The sequence below is a fragment of the Trematomus bernacchii genome, unplaced genomic scaffold (assembly GCF_902827165.1).
Source record: "Trematomus bernacchii unplaced genomic scaffold, fTreBer1.1, whole genome shotgun sequence".
NCBI classification, from domain to species: domain Eukaryota; kingdom Metazoa; phylum Chordata; class Actinopteri; order Perciformes; family Nototheniidae; genus Trematomus; species Trematomus bernacchii.
In genome coordinates this window covers 2,555,310-2,580,619 of record NW_022987429.1, presented here as the reverse complement: position 1 = coordinate 2,580,619, position 25,310 = coordinate 2,555,310, and the positions used below count along the sequence as shown (strand labels likewise).

The window sequence follows — 25,310 nt, the reverse complement described above, 5'->3', positions numbered from 1 at the left end:
TAACAGAGAAATGAATCACAATTTATTGGACTCTGGAAAGTTGGGATGGACATATGTCACTAGTTTGAAGACCAAATAATCTAAATCAAAGTGATTATTAATACAAATAATCATCTCAGCCCTAAGTTACACCGTCTCTCTCACATTTAAAGAGCTTTGAAACCTCATGATCAGTGGCGTGTTTTTCGTAGCTCGTCTCACATTCCCCTTCACAGGAGTGACTAAGCTGAATAAAAACCTTGCCTGCCGGAGAGATCTCCTTCCTTCAATCCCCAAGTTTCTCCTCGGTGCATTTCTCACCTCATAAATACGCCTCGGGGTAGGATGGAGGAAAAAACTGAGCGGTGCCTGGCATTCTGAATGCAGGCGATTAGCGTGCTATGTCAGCTTATAGCATCCGCCCAGATTCAGCTTCTCTGTCAGCAGCAGAGGAAGCGGCGCGCTGCACTCTTGTTAAGTTAGCTCCCTTCCCTTTACTGTACTTCTAAGTGCACTCGAGCACAGCCCATTTGGGATTGCTGGTTGCCATGGCATCCGCTCCATCCTTCCCACAGGAGCGGTACTACAGCGAGGAGAGGAGACGTCGGGCCATGCGAAAGTTCAGTGCAGTCCTTTGAAACGAAAACACAGCGAGGCTAAATTTAGGAATCAGGGTGGGGCTGAGGGGAGGATGACTCTTGCCGCATTTTCCCTTTTTAAGCGCGAGTGTTTCACAGTGGTACAGTGACAGAAACCCCCGCGGGAACGTCAGGAATGAGGAGAATGCAGGAAATACTGTGTGTAACTACTGCATGCTGGGTATATGCATCATTAGTGTGAACATGTTTTGCTTCCTATTCCCAGGGAAAGAAAGGAAAGAGGAGAGCCTGGTAACTCCTCCTCTGCTGGAGTCAAATCCTTTCACAGTTAGTCAAAACTACTACAAACCATATTCCAGTTTTCGACTATCCTCAGAAATAAAGAGTTTGGTCATCTGTCCAGCCTTTAAAATACTGAAACTGCATTTAATTAGAAGATTTGTTGCATTATAAGAACTGCTTCAGGCATCTGGCACAGATGTCTGATATGAACACAAGCTCTACTGTTATGTAAATGAGGGCTTATAAGAATAGAACAGCTGTAAGACTTGTAAAAGTAGGCACTATCAAGACTCCCACATTGTTGTTTCTGTCTCATATCTCTGTTCTTCCTCCTCCATTTTTACTTTCTACGTTGTTTTTATGAAAAAAGACAACAATGAAATCACCAAGTGTGGGGGAAACTTCTGAAGCAATAGGAGTCGGGACTCAGAGAGACACGAGGACAGCTGGAGCTTTGATGGCAAACACTGACTGGTTTATTTGGAGCTTCGGCCGGAGAATTCACAAGACATGTCACGGGCCACGAGTTGACCACACGGTTGAGATGCCACAATCAATTCTGAAGACCCCTCCTGTAGCTCGACGTTTTAACTAGTTCAGAGTGTAATAATCAACATTCTTCAATAGATTAGACTAAACAGCTGAGGACACTGAATCACATTTGTTGTCGCTTATGGCTCGAGGTCATATACACCCCGAGAAGGATGTGTTCCAGGTGTCCCACAACAATAACTATCTCTGACCGACAGTTGCCCGGTCACAAACTGGCAACATCAACAAAATGCTAGGGCAGCCCCTCCTTAAGGGAGATAACGGCTGATCAAGGTTGGTCAGCTGCGTCAGAGGGCAACGGAGGACATGCAGGGCGAAATGATTCCCCAACACCAAGTACTGTATTTTTTCCTAATCTCGAGGTGGGAAGCCTCTCCATGACAAATCACAACTATTTGACTACAGTACTTCCTCTTCTCTTAGTTAAATGATCATCAAATGGCAACACTCATTTCAGAAAAAGATTCTCCAGGACACAGTTTACCTGTAAATACAAGGAACTATAACTATTTGCAGCTGGAATTTGCTGAAAGATCTCGACGTAATATCATCATGTATGTGTTGTGGTGCAAACGCTGAACATCAAAGCTCAAACAAATCTTTAAAAATAATCTGACAACCATCAGAAGCACAAACAAACATGATCAAAGACACACACATACAGCAGCTATAGCACAGAATAACTTCACACATTTAACACAGGAGCGTAGATGGACACACTGAAGCCAGCGGAAGCTACCAGCATTGGTGTAGCAGCTTCAGTTGTGCATAGGATGGGTAAAACAACAATTAAACGCCACAGGGGAAACAGCTCAGAGCAAAGACTAGGAAAACAGGCTCGACATCACCCAGAGGGGGACAAGGGGGGGCCCTTTTTCCCCGGGACACAAGACACCAAAACACAACAACCACGGGTCAGCTCGGGGCCAGCAGAGAACACACAGAGTTGTTGTAACAGGGAACACACACATTCTGCTACCATCTGAAGCACAGCGGGCTCAGAAGCGGAGATTGACACAGGAACTAGAGCAACACACTGCGGTCCTCTGCAGCGAGGGGGGGAACACAAGCGCAACTCACCGTGTGATACCCCCGGGCTATGGGCGGCTTCCCGGTGGGATACGGATCCACGGTGTCGATGATCGTCTGCCGCTCCCCTTTCTGGTTGATCTTCCGGAAGCGCCGACGGGACTGTCTGTGCGAGGCTTGTCGCTGAAAGTACTCCTCATTTTCATCCATATAGTCCACCTGGAGAAGATAGTGAGGAAGGGAGAGTCTTCATTTTCATTCACGCTCTTCCTCGTTCAAAACACACACTCAAAAGCCTAGAGAAACCCCACCCCTCCTATACTCCATCTCTGATTCCTCCCACCACCTCTTCTTCCTCCTCCTCCTCCTCCTCTTCCCTGCCTCCCGCTCCTCTCATTGCGTAAAAATAGAAGTGTGTGTGGGCTGCTCGATGCACACCTACGTCAAAGGGTGCTCACAACACAAAAAGACCGACGGAGGGAGGAAGAGAGATGGGGATCTAAGTGATTGACAAGACTGTGATAAACAGAGATGGAGTAAAAGACAACTTTCCCCATGCCTCTGCTAAAAGTATCCACAATGAAATGACAAGATAAAAACCATGTTTGTATTTGTATTGAATCAAAAGGGGCAAAAATAACATGTTCTAAGTGGAAACTAGCTTAGGATACCTCAACATAACAGGCAGTGAAGTTATATTCAACAGTTTTCTAAAGTATTTTCGGGATAAATGGGACCACTTTGTTGCCGGGCGGATTTAGGGTCACGCTGGAACGACATATTTAAGTTTTTTTCCTTCTTCTTGGGACTCATTCCTCCTCTGGCTCTCAATCGCTGCTTTCACTGTGGCTTCACATTTCACAGCGCTCAGCCTTTGGGATTACACCACCGAAATCTCCCGCTGCCGTACCAACTGCTGCCATGACAACGGCAGGGGAGCCGAGTGCGAGTGAGCGCATAAGTGTGATTGTGTGTCTAATTGCAAATGTGGGCAGAAATGGGTGCATTCACGACACGTGTGTGTGTGTGTGTATGTGTATGTGTATGTGTGTGTGTGTGTGTGTGTGTGTGTGTGTGTGTGTGTGTGTGTGTGTGTGTGTGTGTGTACAGTACGGACACGTGACTGGCTTATTTTTCTTTTGACGTCTCTTTGATGGTGTTTGTAACAGCATCTTCCGCTCTGTGCGTCTATTTCCCAGCAGAAACCCTCCTCAGTAATTACAGGGCGGGTTGGCACCTATTATAGAAAAAGGGGTAAGGCCAGAGAGTGTCTGCAGCGAGCGGAGCAGAGGGTGTTATTACCGAGGGGGTTTGACAGTGTCTGATACAGGCTAGGTTAACACAAGCCCCCCCCCCCATCTACAGACACACAGCAATTTACAGGAAGCGATGTGGCTGCAGCGGTGTCGTTATTATATACTATCAAGCAAGCGTTATGTCTTGAAAAAAGATAGCAAGGCGGAGTATTTGTGTGTTCTATAAATTGTGGAGAGTAAGATGCATGTGTGTGTGATGCAGGTGGTAGTTTAACATGCAATAACTGAATCCATATTAGCACTTTAGCGTTGGCAAAAGGGTCCGTTAGCAATGAAAATGGTGTCACGAATTAGCTGGATGTACCAGATTTTGCGTTGTTTTTCTGGCTTAAGTAGTCAAAACATTTGCACAGCTTTGATCACTGCCCCCTCAACACACCTTGTATGCAACAAAATAGGCATTATGTTATCCCTCTGTGTTCCTCTTTCAAGATGGATCGGATTTGTTTAAGTTATGATAATTGCAAGCGTTCACAAATAGATGATATTTATTCTGCTTATACTGTGTATTTGTTGAGGATCATTCTCAACCATTCAGTTTGTAAGTGTGGAAGAGGATGATTTTAAATAGTATAAAGGTTAGCAAGCAGTTCATACTTTATCAATAATCATATATCTGAATGTAGCTTATTTGTTCTGAAGATTGGCTGCTTTTAGCTGTCCTATGTGATTTCAAACTAAATATTTCTAGGTGTTTTTACTGTTGTTTGGAGTCGGCTGTGGCGCAGTGGTTTAGTGTGTTGGTGTTCGGATCAGGGGGTCACAGCTTCAAACCCCACTGCAGTCAGCATGTCGTTGTGTCCCTGGGCAAGACACTTCACCCCAAATTGCTCCTGTGGGGATTGTCCACAGTATTGAGTATGAAAGTCGCTTTGGATAAAAGCGTCTAACAAGTATTGTTGTTTGGACTAAACAGGCTTTAGCAAATTGGGATGGGCATTTTCTCGATTTGCTGACTTTTTTTTTACAGATTTTTTGAGGCAACCAGTGCCTTATTTACGACAGTGTTGAAAGACGGAGACAGTATGCAATGAATTGATTGATGGGATGGGTGTCCCTGGGATTTGAAAATCCTTCCTACCAAGTGACATGATCCTATCACAGGGAAAAATACCAGTAGTATTCTGCACTAAAAGTAAGTTAAAATAACTGAAGAAGGTTTCCTGATGGAAAAAGGGAAACTTCTTGAAATAAAACTCTGATCCTTCAGATTAAACTCTCTAAAGCTGCTCTCCTGTCCGTTTTTAGCCTGCATTTGTAATTGTTTCACCATCTGACTTAGTGTGTCATCTTATAAACAGTTAGTATACTTTAGATTCATTTTCTCGCAGCACAACAGCTGTTTTGAATTTGCACAAAGATGATTTTGTCTGTAGCGTGCTGCTGCCCTTTAGCACCAACTCCACATCAGAGCTGCATCTGTCGTGATGTGCCGGCCTCGGACTGTTCTGCTGAACAGATGATTGAGACGGGAATGATTTGTTCTAGATAACTTCCAATGTGAGCCAACATTTGATTCGCCATAAAACTGGGTCAGCGCTGGAGCTGGTCTCCATTAAAGGCAGTTAGATTCAGCTGTGCTTTAAGGCTGCGATGAAATGTCAATAGGAGGCACTTTGTACAGAACATCACAGGGTCTACCATGATGCACATGGGTACAGCTCATTCTTAACACAAGAAGGAATTCAAAATCAATAATTATTCAGTGTGATAACATCAGAGACAACTGCTGGGTTACATTAAAGCCAGAATAAGGGTTTTAGATGACAGGTAAATGCAATGTACTTCTTTAAATATAAAGTTCCATATGACATTGTAAAGGCAGCAAGGAACACTTTGCTTTCAAAAATACGAAAGAGGCGTTTGGATGTGGTTTATAAAATGATAGGTAATTATCATTTGGGTGTGAAAAGCCTGGATACAAATAAAAATGACTGTTCTATTAAGCGTTTTTGACACTTAGGTGCTAAAAGTGTGAATAATGGGACTCACCACAATCATCTCTGAGGGTTCCAGGACGATGCACTCACATCCACGTCGCAGGCTGCCTGCTGATCGCTTCCCAAAACTGAAGGGAAAAAATAAATGAAAAAGATGATTAGAAAAACATGAATTAAGACGTCAGTTAAGAGCGGAGCAGTTCAATATGACTTACACTCAGTCAATGTATGTTTCTTCAGAGCTTGAATCTAAAGAGGCACAGACATATCCTGTCTATAGGTGAGTCTCTGCATGACATTTCAAATGTGTAGCAGGGATTTCGGGATAAAACGTTGAACAGAGCCACATTGAATGGACAGTTCCTCCTTTCAGCGAGACCACTCCCACGTGAAGGGAAACACCCGCCTCTGGAAAAGTCCACTCTCATGACGTCACAGTTTTTACAGTACAAATCTCTTCTAATGAAGGAGAGGGAAGCCGGGGAGTATTAAAAGCAGCGGATACCAAAATGTCTCAAAGAAGGGCGGCAGCCATGGAAACTCTGAGCAAGAGGAGATCCAACGTGTGGGTTTGGTGAAGAACGCAGCCTTTGTCCAGCAGCCTTCTCCATGCACACACACAAGGACTTCCTTGTTTGTTATATTTACCATCTTTGGTTCAGAATATGACCCACAATTCAGTGGTTTGCTGATCATTTTAAAAGATAAACTCAAGTGACTCAAATAGGAACAGACAGCTGTCGAGTTTGCGTGCTGAGTTTTTTTTCTTCTTTATTTAGAGTCACCAGCAGCAAGTGAGACATTTATCTTTCAAATGAACATTGAGTCAAGTGGCCTGGAGGCTTAAAAATATTAATTAATGTATAGTGTTTTACAGCTGTAAGCATTTTAACACACGCAATGGAACAAGGGATGCAACAATAGCCTCTGGGAACATTATACAACATTTTCATTTTCATCAAATAGCTTATCAAGTAATTGAAAATAACAAATTGATTAATTATTAAACAATTGTTGTTGGTTGAAGCCTTGAAAATGTTTTTTTATCTACGTTATAATGAATTTATATTGAGTTTTATTTAATAATTATTTAATGTCTTTGTTTAATTAACCTTTTCTTATTTTGTTACATTATCTAATTTGGCGTGCAACTATTTAATGCAATTTGTGGATGTCATGTTGTGCTCTGACAAGTTGTCACGGGTGTTTTTGCTAATATTTGACTTTTAAAAAGACAAATAATTGAGTAAATAAGCATTTGATAATAATACAAAATTGTAATCCTCATTTTTAGAATAATCTATTGCAGGAACTTGCTTGCTTTTTGTTTGTATTCATGAACTAGGCCTTTAGAAGCAGACCTCACTGTGTGGCTAAAAAGTGCTTGTAAAAAGTTCTTCGTGCTAACAGTGGAGTGGGCAGTGAGTATTAAGGGGCCTACACACCAAACTGACACCAAAGAACACGACTCCTTGGCCAAGAGTCGCACTGGAACACGCCGCAAAGACTTCAGCCGACGGCCAAGAAGCACGTACGAACTGCGCATGCGTGAGTGGCAATAACTCTCCTTACCAGCAGGCGGCGGTAGTGTGTACTCGTCATTCAAAAGAGGCAACAACCGGAAGACAGACTGCGTGATACACCGAGAGAAGAAGAACAGACTGCGTGATATAAACAAACAAATAGCATGTGCGTTCCATTTTCACTCTACAGCGAGAAGCTCATGGGGCTTTCCCGAACCTGTGTCGAGAGCTGGAGTTTAATGAAATCTCAGATTTGCCTTCTTAATAGTTTGTTTGGGTCCCTCACTTCCGTTTCGCTTCTCATGCACTGATTCGCTAGCTGAACAGCCAATCAGAGTGATTTCTTTGGCCGACGGCCTTTAGCCCGGCCGAAAAGACACGACGGGGCGGGACACACCAATCTGAGTAGGGCGACAGGACGCTCATCGACGGCCAGACATCTATCGACATCTATCGACGCCGAAAATCGGCTTGGTGTGTAAGGACCTTAAGTGTAGTGCAACCTGCATGGAGGTTGTGAAGGTGGCAGCTCTCATCAATCACACAGACATGTTCAGACCTCAAGCGCAGCGTGGTCTAAATACTGTGGAGGCCGGGCTTGTGGCTACATGTTGGGGGTTCTGCGTGTCTCGGACTGGTATATTAACACCAGCCAACTGCAAAGAAATGCCGATACTCCACCTGCCACTTTGACAAAGAGCTAAAATTATTATTGCGGACCCTTTTATTTTCTAAGAAGTGGTGTTTAGCTTGCTCTGCTGTTCTCTTTTTGCCTCCCTTCACAGTGAAGCCTTTGTTGGGTTGTTTCCTCTTTTGTCAGCCTTTCTGTTGTTTCTCTGCCAGGGCTGCATTTTTACTTGACTAATTTGTCAACTTTCTGATGCCTGTTAAACAACAGTTTGTCAGAAGAGTCCACGCGATAATTGCTGCTGAGAAGCATAAACTCTATCAAAGACTATACTCTAGTGACAGGACAAAGAGAGCTCAGTGCATACGGGCAGTTATGAGGTTAATGCTGATGGTTGCTGTTTGCTTTGCCTGAGCTTCAGTTTAATGCTTTTTAACTCTGCTCGTATCCCCGACATACACACAAGCCTGAATTCTACCACAGGGCCAAAACAGAGCTTCAGCTTGCAGAGCTTACTCAGTATTTTCTCTCATAAGAAGACAAACGTTGTAATTCTTTTGCAACTGCGAAGATGATTTGTCAGCTGGGCAGCGGCTTCACAGAATGGAGAGCGTTTGATCCGCTTTCACAGACCCTTTGGAGTCGGTACCAGCTTTGGATCCCGTTGAGCCTCCCTTGGCTCGCTCTGCTTTGGAGAAGCGAGTAGTGATGGCACCCCATTACGCGTCACCAAACACGTTAGGCCACTAAATGCAAACACCAAAGTGACATGTTCAATCATGTCCCTCCATTACATTCCTGACATTAGTAATCCGACCCTCCATTTTGAAGGAGGTGAATGCCAGTGGCAACGTGAGATATTAAAGAAGGGATTATGGAAGTGGAGAGTGAGGGGGCGGGAGGCTTTTCTAACACAAACGTGTCTTGTTTGGAGATTAAAGACTCCACTGCTCTATGATTAGTGCTGAACAAATATCAAGTAGATCTGCTGTGTGGGTGAATTGATAACAGACATTTCATATGAAAATAAACATTTGATTATTCTACTAAATGCTTGGTTGGATGGGGATTTTTTTTTTACCTAAAGCAAATATTGAATTTTCATTAGCTCTACTTATGATGCCAAAGTGTGTGTGCACAATTTTCTCGCTATTTATAATTCAACGCTTAGGAATTCTGGTTCACAAGTTTGATATGAAGTTTGTGCGTTTTTCCCCTGAGAACTAGAGTGTGTGCTGGCTGACATACTTACAAAACCAGATAAGCCAAAGATAGGAAATGTGCCAGATGGCTGAACAGGTATGTAACTCATTTATAACAGAGAACAGCACTGAGCAAACATTATTGCTATCATACTCTCTACACAAAAATGCTGTTTTATGTGCTGCGTTGTTTTATATATGAAAAATCTTCACGATACTTAACTTTGTTGTCACATTTACCCTGCAGAAGCTATCACAAATATAACAGACACCATAAGGTACATAAATACATAACATTGTAGCATATCTTGAGAGGAAAACCCTAAAATCCCTCATCAAAGAAGAAACAAGCCACACATTTTTAATGACTACGTTTGCATTTTAAGAAGTATGTTATATGATATTCCAAATTACTTTTTGTACCGCAGCGAAAATCCACTTTAAAGTTCAATTGGAGTTTCCTTAATGATCAGTGTCTGACTTTTAAATAACATTTACAACATCCAAGTGATAATCATGACTGGGAAACATATTCAAATTGTGACTTTATGATATGAAACACAGACAACTTTCCCATACCATAATGGTGATGAAACTCTCCCTTTAAAGGGTGGTTTTGACCATAATGCAATGGGGTGGTTTAGCACCTGTTACTCAAATACAACAAGGCAACATGATCATATTTTTTCTGTCGGCATTAGAAAAATATATTGGCAGGAATGTCTTCTTTGAGAGCCTGCATTGGTGTTGCAATTAACACTACTTTCTATCAATTAAACTTCCTTTGCAGGCACAGTATAATATGAAAATGTTATATCACTAGTGTCCTGGCCTAAAGTATTGGTTGGTTCACAACATCATCCCAATAATCCAAATATGCTTAAATCTCCTTAAAGGGGACCTATCATGCAAAATGCACTTTTGTACGTCTTTTATACATGAATATGTGTCCCCGGTGTTCCAGGGAACTCACCAAGTGTCAGAAAACACAACCCTCTCTATTTTCCTCCATACCCAAATCTCTAAAAAAGGGGCTGCAACGGATCTGATAAAAACTGATCCAGATTTGAACACTGTCCTGACGTCAGGACGGTGGCGCTACGGCTATTGGGCCAACTCCACCAATCAGGAGGAGACAGCCACGGCCATTGCCGTTCGAAAGCGCTGGAGACGCTGTAGTACATATGCCAGGCCTGTAGATGGTGTTGTTCTCACTGAATCTGCCCTTGCAAAAACAGAGCTAAAAAATGTCAAATTGAGCAAAATGAGGCATGGCTAAAATGCATGATCTGTTTGGTATTTTGAAAAAAAAAAGTATAAATATGCCTTATATAGGTATGGTCCTACACTATATTATTCAAATATAGCATGATAGGTCCACTTTAAATGGTAGCATGCCACGATCATTGTTGTTAGTGATAATCCCTTTTTAGTGAAAAATAAACTTATTAACTTACACAAGTTAATCACAATTAAATCTTATATTGTCCTATCCCATTCCTATTTGCATAGATCATTTCATATACGTTATTTAACAAGTTAGTAGCCAGATAGTATAGTAAAGTGCTCACTTTTCGTGTTTTAAAGGCTACAATGCAGTAATGTGTTATCAATATTGTAGCGTATTAAACAATGAGATAGTGAGTAATGTGGACATAATGGCTGAGTTGGTAAAGGCAAATAATAAAACAGTAATGATAAGGTCAATTACGTCAAGGTAGTTGTGTAAATACATTGGGATATTCGATTTTTCTCCATAACGCTCAGCCCTATCACTATCCTTTGTAGATGTGCTGTATCAGTATCAGACAATGTGCATGAGCTGGTTTCAGACAGGCTGCCAGCATCTCATTTTAAAATGACACCCTGAAGCTCTGTCTCAGTGGACTGACTGACGTCTCCCCTGCCTCAGCGGCCTTGCATTCCCCTCCCGTTACACAACAAGGCTGGGGCGTCTGGAATGTCATTCCACATGCATCACCAGCCTTTCACTCTGCGAGCCCCGCAGCCCCCCGCCAAAGCCTCAGATCCACTCTGGACCAGTGCGTAAAAAACCCTAATCTGCACCCCTGGTCTGAGCTGGAGGAGGAGGAGGGTGGCGGGAAGGCGGCTCCGTACTCTGTTAATCCGTTTTACTGAGTAAGTGGTGAGAGGGCACACCGGCTTTTTTAACCCACCAGATCCTTAAGAAGGACAAAGATTAAACTCTGTGGTTATGCAAGAGTTTAGACGCGGCTCAGAGAGGGAGGGAAGCGGAGGTCATGGCAGAAGAGAGAGGATGTCTCGATGAAAACAGCGTCCACGATTGAAGGGTTTACCAACATCCCCTCTGAGCTGCAGCTGACCACCCACCCACCTCAGAAACATAAACAGAATTCCTCGGAGTAACGGCGTGGCTGCTTATATCACACACTCACACCCTGAACCTTTGCCCGAACACTTCTGAAATAGAAGCTGACACTGATGCCAAGAATGTGCGAATGACTCCTGACTTGAGCTTCCCAAAATACGACTTCACTGGCATCTTACCGGCAAAGAGAGAAGGGCACTGAAGCAGAGTTTTAAAGAGAGAGAGTGACTAGGCTCAAAACTTTTCCAACACGTATCAATCACTCAGCTACACCTGCCTCTATAAAGCATTTCTCGCACATTCTCCCCACAGCAGGAGCTCTATCTTTGTTTTGTTTTCAAAGAGCACACACCCCTTTTGTTGGCGGCACACGTTGCACACCGACAAGATCCAAAATAACATAAAAGTCGTGTTTCGCATTCCCGACGTGAAGCTTTTACTGCAACCAGCTCCCGTCTCTGAGACGAGACAGATTTTTTTAATTACAGCCAAAAACACAGGAGTTTCTCGTCACAGCTTTTAAAGAGCCAGATACAGGAGGAGTAAAGTCTGGACACTCACCCCCGAGTCTCCAAACTGCTCCCGGAGTGACACCGCCAACAGATAAGATAAGATCCTTTCTTCCAAAATATCCCCCCGCTGTTAGTCCACAGTGAGCATGGTCCTGACACTTTGCTGCGACTGAGGCATATCGTCCTGCGCACACCCGAGTGTTGCTGACTGAGAACGGGAGTGTGTGGCTCAGAAAGTGTGTGTGTGTGGATCAGCTTCTGCCCAAAGGCTCTGCCCCCTTTCTCTCTCCCCTCTTGCTCTCTCTGTGCAATGCAGTGCGTGGACTACAGCACGCATTCCAGCGTACGACTCACTTTCTGCTACTGAGGTGTGTGTGTGTGTGTGTGTATGTGTATGTGTATGTGTATGTGTATGTGTATGTGTATGTGTATGTGTATGTGTGTGTGTGTGTGTGTATGTGTATGTGTGTGTGTGTGTGTGTGTGTGTGTGTGTTTTGGAGGGGTTGAAAGCATATGTCCTCTCCTTTCAAAGTGAGTCCATAGTTTGTTTGTGGAAGCTCAAAACACAGCTCACAGGATGTAATGAGTAGGCGGAATCCAGGAAGAGGGATTAGGCTTTACATTTCTTAACTTAAATAAACATTACTAGGGAAACTCTTCCCAAACGCTAATTGAAGAGTTGTTGATTGAACATAATTGTGTTTCACTTATGTTCAGGGCCAAACTTTCTATAAAAGCGGTGGGAAGCAAAAAGGGCACAACAGAGTTCTGACTTCTATTCATTAATTAGCTCCAACAATCCTGGATCCTACAATTCCCACAATGCAACTTGATCGCTTCATTGAACAGCTCTGTCAAATACTTGAAATGCTTTCAAACAAAACAGAAGACATTATTAGTTGTACATGAGAAAAGCTCATAACAAAACTGACCTCTGACCTCTCTTTAAAGGAGCCTAGTTGCTTATAATTTGATGTCAGTACCATTGATTGTTTTAAGGCCAGTGAAATGTGTCAATGGCCTTATTACTCTGGTACCAGCACCCATGTGAGTCACTGTTGGCAACAACAAGCTATTTTTAAACCTCAAAAGAGGAAAACAATTATCATGGCCTGCGTCACACAATCAGTTTTGAAACGTGATTATAGACATATTTCATAACCTCTTCAGTTTTTTGTCTGAGAAGCAAAAAAAAAAAACAACATTTGCAGTTATAGGAAGTTCTGTTTTTATCCATGTGAGGAGTCAAAAATAACCTGAAATAAGTTAAAGTAATGTTATTTTATCCATTTAAGGAGTGAAAATCAAGTCTGTTATCGTCTGTCAGCTTCCACAGAGCACACAGTGTATGAGAAATACTGAAAAGAGAAGAGTGAGATCTGTGTTTGCGTGATTACAGAATAAATTATAGCTGGATGACTTTGTCATCTTCAGTCACAGATGAGTCTCTCTGGGCTGCTGCAGGCTGTCAACACATGATTTGATGCTTTACTGACCTTTCTCCCAGCAGTTCACACAAACAAAAACGATGAGGGCGACATTCCTCGGCTAACTTGAACCCCGGCTGCCGATCTGAGCTGATTCAGTTAAGAGTTGTGGTTCTGGGTAGCCAATATAAGGCGGGTTATCAGGAAGCTGTTCGGAGAATGACCGGAGGTTCAGTCCTGACAGCAGCCAGCTGATAGTGATAATGAATGTAGGCAGCAGCAGGGAGGAGGGGAAGTTAAAAACTGACTGAGGTTAATAAAGTGTATCATTGTGGAAGTAACGAGTTCCACTCTGTGGGATGTTGAAAATATTTCAACATGTTCATTACAGTGTAGTTAATAATGATCCATTCACATTTATGTTGCCGAGTCGCTACTACTCACATGCTTTAACAAAATATGGTTTGGTCCAATTGATTAAAAAGTTGCAGAGAACTAGAGTTGCAGCATCAACACATCTCATCATAGATATATAGATTTGTTTTTTTATAATAACAAATGACTGACTCTTTTAAATGCAGAAAACCACACTTATTTTAAATCAACTTAAAGAGGCCCTATTATACATGTTGGGGTTTTAACTTCCCTGTAGTGTGTTTTATAGGTTTGTGTGCATGTAAATGGTCTGCAAAGGCTAAAATCCCAAAGTTCTCTCGAGTGGGAGTTTATGCAACAACATATATCTTGACTTAAGTGTCAGATTTCTTTTTGCCTCATCTTACCTAGTTAGACAGCCTCATTTTCGGTGACATATGCCAACAGGAGCACAGTGTGTTCTTTCAACTGTAAAACATGGTCAAGTTAAAGAGTCATGATGCCTTATTTAACTTCATCGCACAGAAAGCAGACCAAATCAATCATACGGCTTCTTGCGTCACCCTGTGCACAAATAGTATGCAAAAGACAAAAGCTAACTTCAATAAAAAATGACTATGAATGATTCAAGCTTCGTTCATAAAACTGTTATCACATACATACACATTTGTTGTCGATGCTGCAGGGTGGAACAGTAAATGTGCTTCTGGATGCTTTACTGGTGTGAGCAACAAAATATGGCGGGCAGCGATTGGCTCAAGTCCAACAATACTCAATAATGATTCATTATCATGTAGCCTGAACCTGGTGTGATTTGACAGATTTCCTTTAATCACTTGTTTTACACAGCACGTGTTTATACATGCTTTAAATCTGTGTCACACACTTTGCTAAGATGTATTTATGTGGGTTGCATTTGATTTCACGCTGGCCTCTGGGTTAAATAAAGCACACAGCTCCTTCACTGAGTCACTCCTCTTCCCCTGGATCACATCTCACTACAGCGACCTCCGAGGGGAAGCAAGCAGAGCGAGAGAGAAGCACTGAGTGAACGATGGAGGCGTATCAGGTTTTCAACCGTGTTGCCAGAGCAGATATGAGCAGCCATTTCTGGGTAGGGCCTGTCTGAAACCCAATTCCAGCACATCTTTAAAAGCTTCAGGAAGTCCCGCTGGACTCCATTCAGTTCCTCGTGTCACAACCAATTTCCGCCTCCAGCCATTTTGTCCTTGCTATCTTTGTCTCTATGGCCATTATAAAAGATTGGCAGAAAACAATTCCAAGTATGAAGGAAGAAACTGTTGAAAAATAAACTGAAAGAGACGTCTGGTAGTTTTGAGATTATACAATAGTGAAGGATGCGAATGTTGGAAAAGTCTCAACGTGTAATAAACCATTCAATATTCAAACATGTCACTTCTGTGAAAACAATGGCACACCTGTTGGAGCAGAAGTGTGACGGATATGCCTCCTGTTGTGACTTCACATGGCTTCCAGTTCAATTGAATGCATTGTGCTGGTTTCAGACAGGCTGCCAGCATCTCATTTCTCTCAGTGGACTGACTGACTTTCAAAAAAAAGTGTTGAGCACTGTTCTTTGGAAAACAGTCATACAACCACTTCATTATTGAGTGATTTTAATGCCGAGTGAGTATTACAATGCAGAAGACCTTGAAAAATGTAATCAGAATGTGTCCTTTTGAATGTCTATTTTTAGGCACTAGCATAGGTCTCAGATATATAAAAATATATAAAAAACATGTCTATGAAGTGTTTTGCTCCAAATACCAAACAGATCACCCATTCTAGCCATGCCTCATATCCCTCTATTTCACTTCCTGTTTCAAAAGTGCTGATTTGGGGTATAAAGCTTTAAAAAAAAAAAAATGATAAAGAAAAAAGGAGGGGGCTGAGCTTATGCGGGACCCGGCAGCTACTGTCTAAACTAAATACTGCCGTGATGAAACGCCATATCATGGATTATCAATCGATTATCTCTGAAACAGTATGGAGCTCAAAGGCTTTCTCTCTTGCCGGTTATACCACAAGGTGAGTTCCTTTTTATTTCCTGCTTCTTCACACACATGCTCTCCAGTACAGGTTAGCTCTGAGTGTTAGCGATGCTAATGTAAACACCGACCACATTACGTCCAAAACAGTCGGGCATTGTTTCTGATAGCAACGTTTCCGATAGGGCCGTGGGTGTAAAGCCAGCCTACATTTCCGATATTACGTCATATCGGACGCAAATCTGGATCAGCTCCGTTGTAGCCCCGTTTTTAGAGATTTGGGAAAAGAGAGAGGGTTTTATTTTCTGACGCTGCGTGAGTTTCCCGACACACCGGGGACACATCTTTATGTATAAAAGACATCAACAAGTGCATTTTGCATGATAGGTCCCCTTTAAAAAAATGTATTTTCATCACCATGGTTATGCAGTAGATGTTGTGTTTTTTTCTCTGGGGCTGGCAGAGCTAAGACTTTTGCCCTCTTGATGGCTCTATCTTTGATTTAGGGTAGATTTATAGCAATGTGGACCTATCGGGTCATTTGTTTGATTATAGTACCCTGCAAGACTGTGAGTTTTAATGAGTCTTTAAATGCGCAAGCTGTGCGGTGTTGACATACTCCACGATGGTTAGGTTTAGGCCATTACAACTATTTGGTTAGGATGTATTTTGTACAGATTGGAGAACAAAAAATCATGTAAGAATCAGGAGTGTTGAATCGTCAATCGCATCGTCAGGAATCACCGTTCATTACAAGGTTACGAAAAGAGCACAGTCATGATTAAAGGAATGTTTTTGATAAATGTTGGATACGGGATGTCAACATTGTACGCCCCACCAAACATCCTGCATCCTGCTAAAACAACACCATGTTACTTCCACCTCTGCTTCTGAGAGAGGAAGGTCGATATGCACATCATCACAAGAGGTCATGGCAAATTCAAAAGTTCACGAGGCAGTCACAAAATGTACATACAGTACAGCCTGAGTGAATACATTCAAATAAAGGTTAAATAGACTTCTAACTTCTGGTGGGAAGTAACTAAGTACATTTACTTACTTATCCAAGCACATATGGTACCTGTGTAATTTTACTCCACAAATGTTCTAAGGGAAATAATGTACTTTAAACTTCACTACATTTATTATACAGCTTTAGTTACTGTATAATCAATGCAGGATTTCCACTTGTAATTGACAGTATATTATTAGTACTTTTACTTAAATAAAATATCTGAATACTTTCTCCAGCACGGCTTCAACTGATATACATGTCTTCAATCAGTTTGCATCTTGTTTTGCTATGCAAAGTTATCCTGCTTTATATTGAGGATTTTGTTAATATCATGCTCAATGTACATTTCGTGCATCATGTGTTTAAATCCATGCAGTGGACATAAACAGGACAGTCTTGTGCAGTGCAGTCTGCATCACTCTAGAAAAAGTGAGCTAATTATAAAGCATACAGTATGGTCTCATGCAGCAGGGTGGACAGGCTGCCTTGCAACATATGCTTAGTAAACATTTTCAGAGCCCTCTCGTCCCCTGTGACTGCAGCCAGGCATTAGCTTTAATCTGCCAATACCTGCAAATCCCCGGCTTCCCACACACATTCTCACCTTGGCAGAACTGAAAAGGTTATATTTAAGAGAGGAGCCGCTTTGTGGCACATTTCCGATCAAGGCTTTTCATTTTGAATGCCGCCCACGTTCGTGTGAATCCGGAGAATGACCGCGGCCGACCCCACCCCCACCCCCACCCCCCGCACAGATCTGCTCCGAGAGCTAAAGTGCCGGCCCGAGTGGCCCGTAGGTGTGTGTTATGCAAGACTAATGGATGAAGAGATCATTGTATTCAAGACGCCCACAGTGATGGTTCATGTAACAGATCCGCTTGTGAAATCACAGCTTTTTAACATTTGGGTATTGGCTCTGGAGGTGCTGATCACTGCTGAGAGATCGAGAGGACAACATGCATCCTAAGTCCTCTAAAAGGTGTCATGGGTCATTATTATGCATGATGGGAGAGGACCGTGTTTCAATCAATCATGTGTTTTCTTGGCAAACCCACCTTTTTTTCTTTTTTAAAGGGGATGTAAATATAAGTAAATCATGATGTTTAGAGTGACGATAGACACAATAAGAATATATTTTCCCTTTTATTATAGCTTGTCACATGAAAATATATTTGATATTTGACTATACATTTCCTGTATAATGGATAATCAGTTATTTAACCAGCCTACACTTTTATATCTACTTACAACTACGTTAAACGGTGTTATAAGCTAATTATTAGATCTTTATATACTGCTTATAAATGCTCTATAGGGTGACATAAAAATTGTTTTCCAATCAAAGACTTTTAATTGAAAGATTCAGGTAAAAACTTCTGGTGTTATAATTTCTTAACGCTTTCCAAAGTGTTGGTAAAATGTATTTTTATAGTAGTAAATGTGTTCTGATGTAACATGTCTAAGCTTAATTGGAAATATTTCATACAGAAGTTTGCTAACAGGACGTTTTGCTTCTCCTCGGTTCATTTCCTCTTTTCGCTAATGACTTTCCTGGGGAGCTGAGCATTTGCTTTGCTGTTTACTTTATACGGTATCTAAGCTCTCTTTTAACAAGTTTGCAGTTAATGTAATGTTATTTTTACTTATTTATTTTCATGAATACATCTGCTCAATAGGAGAGATGTGTGTGGATGTGTGCAGCAGGTCAGCAGAGGAGCTTGTAATGCAGACATGGACTGCTGAGAGATTTGTGACTGTATGCTTTCACACATGCAAGAGAGACTGCTTTGTTTTCTACAATTGCAGGTATTTGGTTTATAAGTGGCTGTAACTCTTTGTTACTTAAGTGTGTGTTTTATGCTTCTTCCTTTATGTCCTCTTGTTCAGGAGTTTTCCTTTGGCAGGCAAAGAGAGTATTTATGCTCTTGTGAAAGCTGAAACCATTTCTGGTGCCTTTCAAAAAATGTAAGACATTAGCCCGATGTCTTTTCTTACCTGAGATAAGCAACTAGACTTATGGGAGTGGGATATCAGTTGTGCAAAATGAAATCCGGTGAAAATATTGGCTGCATGAAATATATATATATATATATATAAATGTTACTTTTCCAAAATAAAAGTTGCACAATCATCAATATAGTTGGCAGCAGCGTTCACTTTCTCTTCTTCTGATAAAAAAGGAGTTATCAGATTAAAGCCCCGGCCACACGAGGACGATAACGCAAACGGACCGCAATCGTTATCAAAAAAGTCTTCCGTCCACACGCAACAGGCAACAGAAACGTGTCCGTTCACACGAGACCGCTCAAAAGCGCTGGAGATGCTGTAGTACATATGCCAGGCCTGTAAGTGGCGCTGTACTCCTACCACAAAAGCAGCAAAGAAGTCTTCCCGCGCATGGTTGCCATGGTTGCCCTTCTGTTTATTCTCCGCGGTGGACGCTCTGGCTCTTTTTCTCCCTCCCCGAGGCAAGCGTTTGCTCCTGCTGTAATTCTCTCCGGTTAGTCCACCAGCAGATGAAAAACACCCACCTCTCCGCCTCTTCCAAGGAACGAGGGGACCGTGCGGCAGAGTTTCAGTTAGATTTGTTTTCGCCGGTCAACATGTCCGTTAAAGTTTAAATCTTCCGGACAACATTAGAAAAGTGCCGGTCAGAGGTCTTCTTTGTTATTTATTGAGCTTTAAAACAAATTGATAACGACTCTATATAATAATATAAGAATAAAAAACGGAGCCTCTCTTTTCCTCCCCCTCTTCTGACAGCCCAGCAGCTGATCTCTGAGCAGGAGAGGCGGGGCGAGGCGAGGCGGGACGAGGCGGGACGAGGCGGGGCGAGGCGGGGCGAGGCGGGGCGAGACGGGGCGAGGCGGGGCGGGGCGAGGCGGGGCGGGGCGGGGCGAGGCGGGGCGGGGCGAGGCGGGGCTATTGCTTCAACGTTATCAGGAAATTATCGTATAGGCGTAGACACGGAGCCGTTTGCCCCCCCAGAGCGGTTTGTTCTCAGATCTACCCACCTTGGGACCCGTTATCGTTTTCTGCATTTCCATGTCGGCCTCGTGTGGCCGAACCGTCTATATGATAGTGAACTGTAGCAGATACGACCGTTATCGTCCTCGTGTGGCCGGGGCTTTACACTTCTGAGAATTTCAACAACAAGCAGGAGTGCCATTTGTTACTTGAACTCTGCAAACAATGTTTTAAAAGCCAATTTGAAAAGGAAACACTCCTGTTTACTCTTCTGGATAAGAGCATGGTGATAAGAGGGGAAATACAACTTATTTGAGATAGTAAACATTTAAATTAGCTCTCTCTTGGCAGTCTAAGATTAGCTCTTTATCTCCTCATGAGACTGCTCTAAATTGGCTTTAAAAACAGATGTTTCTCTCATGATTGTGCCAAGATCAACACAAACAACCCTGAGACAAAATGGCCGATGCTCCTACCTGCTTCTGGGCAGGAACATGGACTCCTTGATGAAGACGGAGCCGGACAGCAGGATGTACCAGCAGCTCCCGACGTCGTCAGGGCTGGAGACACAAAGAGAAACACAATGAGAACAAATAATCACAGATTGCAACAGAGATGGAGAAAATGCACTTAATCGGAGTTGAGTGAGGAATGTTTAAAGTTGGCAAGATACAAGCCTAAATTACATTTCGAAATAAATCTTAGTAATGTAACACAATCTTCATACCGTTACATCGTCTTCATTTCTGGTTTTCTTACACTTATGTTATGGTATATTGGAAACACAAACAGTGTATGTGCAGGCCATGATACACACCGAACAACACTTAGTTTATTTATTGAATAACCCTAACCCTTGTTCAGTCAATTCCTAAACCCTATTTTGATAACAGATTATTAATTTAAATATTATTTTAAGCAAACATGACAAGAGGACACTGGTTAAGGCTTATCAAATGTGAATTTCTACTAGAATTCTTGGTTCTTTATGATTGTAAACTGAATATGTTTTGGTTTTTGTCACGCAAAACAGAATACAACACGCATCCACTTGTGTTTTGTGAAATGTTGATGAGCATCTGTTCCAAAAACAGTATCTTTAAATGCAGAAAATCTGAGGATGTAACAATAATGCAATCCTCAGTTATTGCAACCCAAATCTCTTTAATGTTGAGATGTTTTCTTTGTTATTGTCTTGCCCTACATGCGGACGCGCAAGTGCTGCGATGAAATGCATCAGTAATGAGAGATTTGCTCACTGTGCCAAATACAGATCACTTCTTAAAAACAAAGTATAAAGCAGAACACATGAGAAAGAGAGTCACAGATAGAGAGGGAGAACTACAAATGAACCGAGGAATCATCAGTCATCCTCCCACACCCCGCTCAAACACAGACGAGGAAATTGGGCCTGGCAGACTCCGTAAACTCCGACTGACCTCCGCATGATACTGCCGGCTGTCAACTTCTTACAACATGACGAGTAAACAATCACACGTACACACTTCCACCACACTTAAAGGGGACCTATCATGCAAAATGCACGTTTGTACGTCTTTTATACATGAATATGTGTCCCCGGTGTTCCAGGGAACTCACCAAGTGTCAGAAAACACAACCCTCTCTATTTTCCTCCATACCCAAATCTCTAAAAAAGGGGCTGCAACGGATCTGATAAAAACTGATCCAGATTTGAATACTGTCCTGACGTCAGGACGGTGGCGCTACGGCTATTGGGCCAACTCCACCAATCAGGAGGAGACAGCCACGGCCATTGACGTTCGAAAGCGCTGGAGACGCTGTAGTACATATGCCAGGCCTGTAGATGGTGCTGTTGCTCACAGAATCAACCCTTGCTAAAACAGATCTAAAAAATGTCAAATTGAGCAAAATGAGGCATGGCTAAAATGCATGATCTGTTTGGTATTTTGAAAAAAAAAAAAGTATAAATATGCCTTATATAGGTATGGTCCTACACTATATTATTCAAATATAGCATGATAGGTCCACTTTAAATCACAGACACTTTTTCAGGTTTCATGGGCATTATAGTGAGCCAGAAGCCTTATTAGGAAACATCAAATACTCTCCTGAGGGGATAAACAACACTGTCAGCGTTAATAAAGCACGCTGGTATTTTAATAATTTTTTGTTTATTTAAATGTGCCGTTTCATTACTTGCTCGTGTAGCTTATCTCAGGACTTGCATGTGTACCAGAGGGATTCAAAAGAGTTAATCTGACATGGCTGAGATTCAGAGAGTCTTCTCTGCTCTGAACATGCAGGATTACAGAGAGGTCATGTATGTTAACCTGCGGGAAAGCAAACAAATTGCTCTGTACACGGATAAAGAGGTTAATGCTTTCTTTCAAACACAACATATGCACTCTGTGAGCAGGTCAGGTCAAATGTCACAGAGTGAACTGCTGTTGTTACACCAACGCGCTCTACAGTTTACCCACATGTTCTGCATATCGGTAAAAAATGTGTGATTTCTTCTTATTTTTTTAGACAAATAAATATATTGTTATTTTTTCCCAACAAAATATATACAGCCACCTCCATAACATTTTAATAAATACAAAGTCAAAATAATACAAATAAATTACTAATGGTATTAAATATTTACTGAAAAAATAAGAATTCAAACAACATAAATACTAAAAATCTAAATTATGTAAAGGGCATGAACATCTCTTGAAAGGATTTAACGCTCAGTTACAAAGCTGGTTTACAATAAGCTTTATATTATCTGGTCACATCTGTCGTACTTTTTCTAGGTTGCTCCAAGTTAATAGTAAAAGGATCATTTCTCCAAGGCAGGACATTGAGAGAAATTATTTAAACACCGACTGATAGAACGTTTTCTGGGTTTTGTTCAATAGATGAATATTGTATGTTTCAATTTCAAACCATGGATGTATAATAAGAACTGGATACAGCGTGGGAGGCGGGGCCTCGTTCATTCCTATGAGAGTTGCTCATTGGCGCATGAAGACAAAATGGCCCAACTTTTGAGAGAGCGAAACGTCACGAAAGTATTCATATATTCATATAATCCGTTCTTATTGTGCATCCATGGGCAAAGGTAAAACTCGTGTAGTACTGAACACGTCACATGAACGTGCCGGGCGACGCGGTCCCGTGGGTTAGATCCGCGTTCATAATGCCGAGGAAAATAACTCTCAGAATAACGTTATTAGCACATTTTACAACTTGAGGACCGAATGTTTTTAATAAGGGCTATACAAGTGTTCATACTGGGTAGTTTATTTAGTTTAAAAACAATTATCGTCTCTTTCCCAATGTTAGTCAATGGGAACAAGTATTTCCGGGCCCAGCGACTGATACGGAAGTGTAGTACCGCCATTTGGCCACAACGAATATTTTCCTCAGTCCAGCGCACTTCCTGGGGGCTTGATTCAAACAGAGACAAAATAATAAATAATATTTGTTTTTCTTATTATTTGCCGGAGTTGAACAAAGAAGGAGTATGTGTTTTAACTTCAAATCAGATTAATTGTGGATTCAACCTATCTTGGTTGTCGAACATCAACCATGCCCCCCTCTTACAGTAAAGAGGAAGAAGAAACTGAGAGAGGGAAGTATTCTCATGACCCGTAACACCATCCTTCTCCAGTGCTGGGAATTTAACATGAGTTTCGGCTGTGGTGGACAAAAACTGTTCCGTCAGTAATGAAAACTGCTCTCATTTTGCTCTGATGATTCGTAACAACTTTGGCTAAATGATGACTGTTTAAAGGGCTAGTATCTTCAGGCAGAACAAGCAAGTCACTTCAAACTGTTTGAGTCTTTATGCTTAATTAAGCTAGGCTAACTGTCTGCTAAATACATTTACAGTATATATAGTAAAGAGCTATCCAACTTCTCATAACTCAAGGCGAGAAAGTGTATTCCCGTAATATTGAACTACTTCTAAAATGGTAGAGGAACAGACAGTGTGCTGCATCAGTTCAGATTCACCTGATGGTGTGAAAACCCGCAATTATATTAACTATGAAAGCCAAGCATCGATTCAACTGGATGTTTCTCTTTGTGAAGCTTTCCTCTGTATAGTTGGCATAGAAAAGGTGTATTTCCCTCGTCAAAGAGGAAGAAAAAAAACGTCCGCTCATCAAGCTGAAATCAGACGCTGTACTTAAAAGGTGCTTTGGTGTTAATAAGGCAGCAGCTTGTGTGATTATCACAGAACATTTCCACTTGGTCCGAGTGAGACTTTTTAATTGAAACCAAGCGGGAAAAAAATCAATCAGGAGTCAGACGTCAGCGAACTGGTTTTTGCTTACAGAAAGGTTAAGGTTGGGCAAGCTTATTTTACACATGTGCTAACACAGACACATATATTCACACCCGGCACCGCCGTGCTGACTGAGTTTCTTTTCCTAATCACTGAGAACAAAGTCTCCCCCCCTCCTTGCTTCTCTTCCTCCTACTCTCCGCACTTTTCTTGAAGAACTAATGAGGCTGCAGACAGCACACCCGACTGACACAAAATCCTCCAACAGCATCCATCCCTCCTTCTCTCTGGGCTGATCTCCATCCGCCTCCCTGCAGAACCGCTCCATCATTTCATGGTTCTGCTAGCGTTCAGAGATGACAGGAATGAAATGCTCAATTATTAATTACTGGCACGCAGATGCACGGAGCGAGGGGAACACCTCAAATAAGAGGAAGAGGAGATACAACACCAGAAAAGAAGGAGATGGGAGAATGTTATGCGCCGCGACAGCTTGACTGAACTGGGTCACGAGTACAGAAAGCGATCGTCAAACGCTAAACATCATCCACCAAAACCCCTCGGGAAGCCTTCAGCAGCGGGGTGTAGGGCTATAGAGAGTATGGAGGCAGTGGGAGGGGGTAAAACGACACAGGAAGGGTTTTAGAATCTAAACATTTAAGAAATGAGAATAACATTTTCCCTAGAACCAAGAATTATGTTCAGAATGAAATGCCTTTTTCTCAATATGTGAAACTGTGTCACAATTTGCCATGAAGAGATTTGTCAGACAGACTTTTGACCTGTAACACTACATAAACTCTTTCTCATATTTCTGCACAGGGTTTGGAGAGACATTAACATTGGGAAACCAAAAGAGGAGTCTCTGACAACCGCATTCAGTGGCCCAATTTAAACAAGAAGCTAAAAATAAAACCGTTTTAATTTGTTATTGTTGCGATGTGTCCACCGTGAAACTCTCGAGAGACTCTCAAAGCCACAATGGTGTTGTGTGACATTATGAAATAAAGCAATTATACCAGTTTTGCAACCGTCCAATTGTCCTTAAACACATTTGTTTTGTTAGAGAGAGAAGAATCTGCTTAAAAAAAGCTCAAGAGGCGGGTGGGAGAGGACAATGTGGATACTGCTTGGTGGGAAAGTGCAGTTGTGCATTTTTTAAATAAAAAAAATAACAAAATGTTTTAATTGTGACACTTTGTACACTAAAGCACAGCATCAAACTAGATCAGCATCATACCCAAACACTTCTTTAATTTACTAGACGTGACAATAACGACAGAATCTGGAATAATAGGCATCTTCAGATACAATACAACGTGACTTTTCTGTCAGTTTAACTATTT

The 25,310-nt window shown here is 41.9% G+C and overlaps 1 protein-coding gene across 1 annotated transcript in view; it reads right to left on the bottom strand.

Annotated features, from left to right (window-relative positions):
* The window catches only part of rapgef2 (Rap guanine nucleotide exchange factor (GEF) 2), a 124,277-nt gene that overhangs the window by 57,817 nt on the left and 41,150 nt on the right, over positions 1–25,310 (bottom strand). The window contains 3 exon segments of the mRNA XM_034140891.1: positions 2,493–2,660; positions 5,750–5,825; positions 20,183–20,266. Of these exon segments, the coding sequence (XP_033996782.1) occupies positions 2,493–2,660; positions 5,750–5,825; positions 20,183–20,266 (328 nt within the window).